This window comes from Lolium perenne, chromosome 4 (genome assembly GCF_019359855.2).
Source record: "Lolium perenne isolate Kyuss_39 chromosome 4, Kyuss_2.0, whole genome shotgun sequence".
Taxonomy (NCBI): domain Eukaryota; kingdom Viridiplantae; phylum Streptophyta; class Magnoliopsida; order Poales; family Poaceae; genus Lolium; species Lolium perenne.
The window spans coordinates 3,135,024-3,142,367 of record NC_067247.2 but is presented as its reverse complement, the minus strand read 5'-3'; the positions used below and the strand labels follow the sequence as shown (position 1 = coordinate 3,142,367).

The 7,344-nt window shown below is 45.6% G+C and overlaps 1 protein-coding gene across 1 annotated transcript; it reads left to right on the top strand.

Annotated features, from left to right (window-relative positions):
- Window positions 1-858: 858 nt before the first annotated feature.
- On the top strand, window positions 859-1,618 carry LOC127349366 (uncharacterized). Its single transcript, XM_051375107.2, has 2 exons — window positions 859-1,205; window positions 1,304-1,618. The coding sequence occupies exons 1-2, from the start codon at window positions 1,006-1,008 to the stop codon at window positions 1,428-1,430; spliced, it is 327 nt and encodes a 108-aa protein (XP_051231067.1). The 5' UTR covers window positions 859-1,005; the 3' UTR covers window positions 1,431-1,618.
- The last annotated feature ends 5,726 nt before the right edge of the window (window positions 1,619-7,344 follow it).

Below are 7,344 nucleotides of genomic sequence, written 5' to 3'. Positions count from 1 at the left end.
TGCAGTATTACCGCATGCTAATGGGCGATGTATAGGTTTTCCGGTTTCTAGCGAGCGGGAAAACCCAGCTCACCCACATCGTGCTCCTGTCGTGTACCTACTTGGGCTTGGCCCACCAAGCAAGTTCGCGCGATTACCAGTTGACCTGGCATACGAGAAGCAAGTGAAGAAAGCAATCAGGGACGATCATGCACTATAATAAAATCGTTTACGCTAAAAATGATTCAGATTTTTTTTTAAAGTTCGATGGGAAAAACGTTCCAAATTTAAAATTGTTCATTGGTTAAAATAGGTTCAAATTTAAAAAAGAGTCCACTACGGAAAATGGTTCCAAAATAAAAAATATTTACCAGGTAAAAAGTTATAAATTAAAAAATGTCCATGATATAGAAATTGGTTTAGTTTTGAAAAATGGTTCTGATTTTAAATTTTGTTCACAGAATAACATAGGGTTCATATTTTGGAAACTGTTCATGATTTGAAAAAAGTTTCGGGTTCTAAAAGTTTTCGTTTAGGAAAAATATTACATTTTAAAAGTTGTTCAGCCAGTAAAATAAGTTTCAAATTTTAAAAATGGTTCGCTTGGTATAAAAATATTTAAATTTAAAAAATATTCAAATCTAAAAATGTTCACCTTTTGAAATTGTTTATGAATTTTGAAATGGTTCATAATTAAAAAATGTTCTCCGTGTAGAAAAATTTATAATTAAAAATGCTCATGATTTTGAAAAATATTTAGTTTTACCGAGTACAACAAAAAAAAAAGACAAAGAAAATGGGGAAAAACCGGGGAAGCTTCTTACACATCGGTACAAGGTTTCTCCATAGTTACAACCAAAATAGAAAATCAGCGAGTCGAGGTTCTTTCCTACTGTATCTGCTCCTAGTGTTCTTGTATTTCTATGCTTTTGGTTGTTGTATCCTTACTACTGTTTGAGTAATACAAGTTCTACTTTCAAAAAAAAAAAAAAAACAGCAATCGATTTATTCGTGGAAGAGGAAAAAATGATGAGGAAAACAAAAGAAGAACTGGGTGCGATGGAGAAGGACACGGCGGCGAAGGCGACGGCGACTGCGGCGGCGGCGGCGGCGTCGAGGGTGTGCCGGCGGTGCAAGGCGAAGTACTTCCCATCGGACAACACGCCGCAGTCCTGCAGGTTCCACTCTTCCTTCTTCGTCTGCCGCCGCCACGACGACCAGAAGAGGTAGGTACAACCGTCGATTCCGGTCCTGGCTGCCATCCCCAGTCAGTCAAAAGATCCATCAATCGAACTGACCCTTAACCACGGCGCCGATGGTGCAGGTACTACGAGCTTAAGGACGGGGACCCGCCCTACGCCGCCAGGTTCTACGACTGCTGCGGCGCCGAGGACCCCGACGCTGCCGGCTGCGCCACCGCCTCCCATCTCTCCTACGACGACCCGGAGTAGCGAACTAGTATGCTTACTTCTTCTTCTTCCAGTGATCGATCTGCTGTGTCATGCTCGCCTCATACGAAAAATACATGTTCTGCTTGCAGTATGTACTCTCTAGCTATGTACAGTAATACTCTGCAAGTGATCTGGATCATGTGAAGAAATAATCTACCCAATTGATGAAATAAAATGATTTCCCATAATATCACTCGTGCACCTTTGCACATACTTAATTCTTTCTGCGAATGATTATTCCGAGTCCTATCTGAACAGACATTGTGGAGCCTGGGTTGCAAAATTAGTTTGTCTGAACCCTACTTCCAGTGGTCTGGATTGTGTGAAGAAATTAAACAAGCCGATCGACGAGATTAAATCCAGACTCCCGCGCAAACTAAATTCAGGCTGCAACGAATTCAGCCCTGTCTCTGAACTGACGTGATGTTTTGCACTCAGAGCTGAGAACCAGATGTGGCAAATTAGTTTTTCTGAACAAGTCTGAAACCAGTACACTGTTTCTCAAGCGAACAAATTGCATCTACGCCTAGCAATAGCGCAGGGAGCGTGTCGAGGGTACTCCTCGGCAATGCCCTCCGATTGGGGCTTAGGGTTGATGGAATCCTGTAGGCTGACACGAGACATCGGTTAACAGACAAGCGGGGAGAGCGATTTACCCAGGTTCGGGGCCCTCGATGAGGTAAAACCCTTACGTCCTGCCTGTCTGATCTTGATTACGAAAGTAATGGGTTACAATGGGGTGCCGAAGGTTTCGGCTGTGGTCTCGTCGGGAGGCTAAGCGCTGTTGCCACCTAGCTCTAAACTTGTGGTGGCTAAAGTTGCTAAGATCGATCGTCCCTCGGCAGTCCCTCTCCTAACCTTTATATAGGAGGCCAGGTCTCAAGAGATCTGTCCGGGTACGACTAGGTTTTACAAAAGACCTAGCGCTAAGCTTTCCTTGTTCGGCTCCTCTCTGCCTTGTTCTTCAAGGAGTCTTCTCCAGCACTGTCGCAGTGGCCCACCTTCCCATCGGATGTCTTGATGGGCTTCCAGTTGGGCCGCACAGGATAGGGCAATGCCAGTTACCCGAAGGGTAATGCCCACGTCAGTAGTCCCCGAGTGTCTAGCCGAAGATGTTTCGGGTAGAGACTGAAGCGTGCCTCCATCGAATGTTCTTCTCCCTTGATCATTCTTGTCCATCTTGTAGCTGCGTTGTCTTCTTCTATCGGGTGCGCGTCCAGCGCTCCCGATGGGAGTAGCCCCCGAGTCTAGGTACGGATGCTTGCAATCCGTGCGTAGACTCAAGTTGTGCCACTCAAACGTCTTCTTCTGCCGAAGTTTTTCGCAAGTCTCCATAGGCCATCCGATACATTTGTACCGGGGCTTGTACCTTTAGTAAAGTTTGAACATGCAAAGGATATTGAGTAACGCGCCCAGCTTTTGCTGGTTAACTGCCGATGGCAAAACAACGTTACCCTACACAGAATCAAGTCCCCGGGCATGATCCTGGAGTGCAAAAAAAGTTTTATCGGGTGCGCGTCCAGCGCTCCCGATGGGAGTAGCCCCCGAGTCTGGGCACGGGCGCTTGTGACCGGGTGCAGACTCGAGCTAAGCATTCCATCCTTTTCTTCAAATATTTCTTCACAGTAATATCTTCGAGTTCACGTTTTATCGGGTGCGCGTCCAGCGCTCCCGATGGGAGTAGCCCCCGAGTCTAGGTGCAGATGCTCGCGATCCGTGCGTAGACTCAAGTTGACCACCCGATGCTTTTCGTTTCTCTTCGGATGCCTTCGGCGGGCTTCACGACGTCACTGATGACGCAATCACTGCTGCGATTCCTACTGACAGGACACGACCTGTTGGGCCCATCCTACTTCTGCGTGGTTCTGTTTCGAGAAACGACCGCTACTCTTGTACAGTTACCAAGACGCCTCCTCGATTTCTGCGATCATGGATGAAAAGAGGGTCCTCTTTAACGAATTGGAAACAGCGACACGTGCCCACTCATCCCTCAGTTTTCCTTGCGCTTTTATAATCTTTCGGGGCAAGTTCATCTTTTTCCACATTTCATCCTTTCGCCCTTTTCTTCTTTTTCCATCTTCCTTATTCACAACCGCTGCGCCGCCGCCGCCGCTTCCAGATCTTCCCCAGATCCAACAATGGTGAAGAAGAAAAGCTGCACCATCGCCACCAGTTCTGCTAGCATCGGTACTGGGGCCAAAGCTTCCCCAAATCCACCGAAAAGAGGCGCTCCGGACGTTCCTCCTCCAGCTCCGGCGCCGCCAGCGCCATCAAGCTCCACGGCTGGATCCAACCCCGGCGATTGGCCGGCGTCTACTGCCACAAAACGTGATGAAAAGAAGGCTCGGAGCCTTGGATTAATTCCGTCTGACGAGGGGAATGTCATTCTCCCAGGTGCGATTTCACGGCCCAATCCTCCCGCTGGTTTTACCGTGATGTTCTTGTCATTTTTGTACCGAGGTCTCTCACTTCCTGCCCACAAGTTTCTCCATCACCTTCTTCGGGTTTACGAGATCCAACTATGGCAGCTGACCCCCAACTCAATCCTTCACCTTGCTGTTTTTATCACCCTTTGCGAAGCGTTTTTAGGCATTGAGCCTCACTTTGGGTTGTGGAAGAAAATTTTCTTCGTAAAAACATACAACAGTAGTGGCGGATCCTTTGTCATTGGGGGAGTTGGGTTTGTCGTTCGCACGGAAGTTAATTACTTCAACTTTCCGATGAGAGAGTCCGTTCAAGGATGGAGACTGAAGTGGTTCTACATTAGGGATTCTTCAACAATCGAAACCCAGCTTCCTCACTTCTCCGATGTTCTCGAAGCCAAGCCTAAGCAATCTTGGAAGAATACCCTTTCTCCCGATGAAAAGCCAGCAGTCGACAAGTTATTTGATAAATTTCTCCAGATCAAAGGAGCCGAAGGCCAGACCATGATAGGTACAGAGGTAGCCGCTGTGTTTCTGAAACGTTGAGTTCAGCCGATCATGGTTAGGGCTCACCCGATGTGGTTATATTCGGGTCCCAAGGATGAGACCAGGATAAACATCGCTGAGTTATCTGAAAAGGAACTGCTTGATGAAGTTCGTCGCCTTACTCACTTCAGCCAGGAAGATTCAATCCCACTGATATCTTCCCATCCGCCTTTTGATGCCGATCATCCGCCAATGGAAGTAAGTTTTCTTCTCCATACTCTTATTGCGTCGTTTCCCTCGATCGATATGATTGTCATTGTTCTTACTCATTCTACTTCGTCAGATCCCCGAGGTTCCTGGAGATAGTTCTGAAGGAAGGGATTCCTCAGCCCCTGTAGGATTTCAAACTGGAGAGAATGCAAGCCCAAAGGATGAACGCGATGACCCGATAAACTCTGAAGCTGACTTTACCAATCCTCCACCCCCAGCCAACGATATTAGCGACACAGCGGGGTCAATGCGTGATGATGATGCTGATCATGCTGCCTTTGTTGCTGCAGCTGTGGAGGAGGCAACAGCTTCGCCTGCGAAGAGATCATCCGGCGGTTTTGCTGACGAAGATGATCTCTTCGACCTGTAAGTTCTCGCTTCCTTTCCCAGAATTTGTGTTCTACCCTTATCCTTCATACTCTTTTCTTGACTTTGCCAAATTTTCTTTTCCACAGCGACGAAGGTTTCATCGAGCCTCCACCTAAAAAGGCCAAATCTGGCGCTGCTCTGCCGAATCCTGCAGCTTCCGAGGCTTCGGCCCCTGCTGCGGTTCCCGCGGCCCAAATATCGACTGCTACCTCCCTTACCAAAGGGAAGAATACTCCTTCGACTGCTGCTGCCGCAACTCCTTCAGGGAAACCTGTAAGTCTTTTTTCTGTCGTATGCAAGCTTTCGTGAGTGGACATTGATCAATAATCCCTCATCAAGTATCTGTTTTTCCTCTTTTTTTTAAGGATGTGCGAGCTGTCATATCTTCTTTAGAGACTTTCGCCTCCCAATTCACTTCCTTGGAGGCCGACAAGGCTCGACTGCAAAAGGAGGTCAAGTCTACTTCCTCGAAATTGGCGGGCGCAATAAAGATAGCTGCCGAAGCCCGCCAGGAGGTCGACTCCCTGAAGGAGGAACTCGAGGGGCTGAAGAAGAGGGTGAAGGATGAAGAGGCATGCAGATTGGCCGTTGAAGCTTGGGCAATTGAGAAGGATGATCTTCTTCGCAAATCTTCCTTAGCTTTGCTTGGTAATACCCTTTCTGCTTTCTTGTTAACTATTGCTTTGCAAATTCAATCCTTTGTTAATAAACTCCTCTTATTCTGTTTTTCACAGAGGCTACCGATATACCTGTTGAAGCCCTGGATAAGCTGCCGAACAATTCCCCGGCGAGCACTCTGTCGATGACTCTCGCTTCTCATCAGCTTACACAGGACCTCCTCCAGATGGGTAAGGGAGCCATGGCGCGGATGCACTCGATGATCTTCCCCAAGATTAATCAAGATAAGACTTTGGGGCAGCTGATCGACGCTTTCGCCGTCAACACCAAAGAGGTTATCGAGGTATTCAAACGTACTTCGCGTACCTATGGCGCCCTCCTAGCCTTTCAACTCATGATGGGTCATGGCTTCGAAGCCAATATTGAGGAGATGTCTAAAGAGCTGCCGAAAGAACAAGATGGGCGACTTGTCGACCTGGGTGTCTTTAAAACCTCGGCTCTCAAGTGTGCTCGCCAACTTCTTGAACTGGTTTCCGCAAAGAAATCATCAGCTGGTCCAAGCCTGTCAAACCAGACCCAAGCCCCCTGATTGTTGTAACTTAGTTTGATTGAAACAATGTCCTGCCATGAGGCTTGCGTGGTTGTAATGAATTCCATGCTGGCAATGTTGCCAGTGCAATCTTATTATGACATATTTACTTGCACTCTCCCGATGGGAGTATCTTTCAATGCCGAATCCAAACAGTCCGTCATGCCTTTTTAACAATGTCTTGCAGGTTTTCCCTGTGCCTGCATTTGTTGACGATTCTTCGGGTGCTGTCTCTGAGATTGATCGACTCCAACGGATGAAAGATCGGATCACACAGATGGAGAAGGACTGCCTAGTTAGCTTAGTATCAAAGCTATTCTATTTCTAACACTCCCCCTTGAACAACGCCGTTTCTTTAAAATCTCTTGTATAATCTTCAAGATCTTCTCATATAGTCTTGAAAGTCTTCTTGCTATCCATGAGGATGTCCTTGTAAACAACACCGCTCTTTGTAAATATTCTAATATCTTCAAAGTCAACATCTTGAGAATCTCTCCCCAAAAAATCTGAGGGAAGGATATGAGGAGAGTTGTATTTAATATGTTGTTAAAACTCCTTTAAACCCTTTGGGAAAAATAAGGAGAAAATAATACAACATATAAAGATTGTTGTCTCCTTGAGAACTCATATGAGGAAAACCTTAGAGAAGGAAAAAAACTCACAGATCAGTTTGGAGAACAATAAATATGCATTGTGTACTTTCTTTAAAAAACCCGGTGGGAGAAATAGAAAGTATGTCATATGATAATAAGATGATAATGCACAAGAGTGCAATTTGATATGCCACTAAAACTCCTTTAAAACCTAGTGGGAAAAATATAAGGAGAAAATGAAATGGCATATGTGAACACTTGTATTTATATTGTCTCATTAAAAACCTTTTATGAGAAACCATTAGGGAAAACTCATTAAGGGAATGAAAAAGAGTACAATATTATATGATCCGATAATCATCAATGGGTTATAATTTTGGAGTTTACTCCCTCTAAACTTTGCAAATCTCAAAGTTGTCTCATTCTAATTCCACGAACATTGTTATGGAAAATAGAGTTGGTAAAGACATTGCGAATAAATCTGTTAGATTTTTCACAAGATATGTTTATAAAATGCCCCCACTTTGGGAAAAATTATTTTACGAGCAATTTGCTTTGCAATATTG

Bases quoted from the DNA above. Each gene is read 5' to 3' on its own strand.
- LOC127349366 (XM_051375107.2), top strand. From the start codon at position 1,006: ATGATGAGGAAAACAAAAGAAGAACTGGGTGCGATGGAGAAGGACACG. The intron at 1,206-1,303 runs GTAGGTACAACC...CCGATGGTGCAG, and splicing joins CGCCACGACGACCAGAAGAG to GTACTACGAGCTTAAGGACG.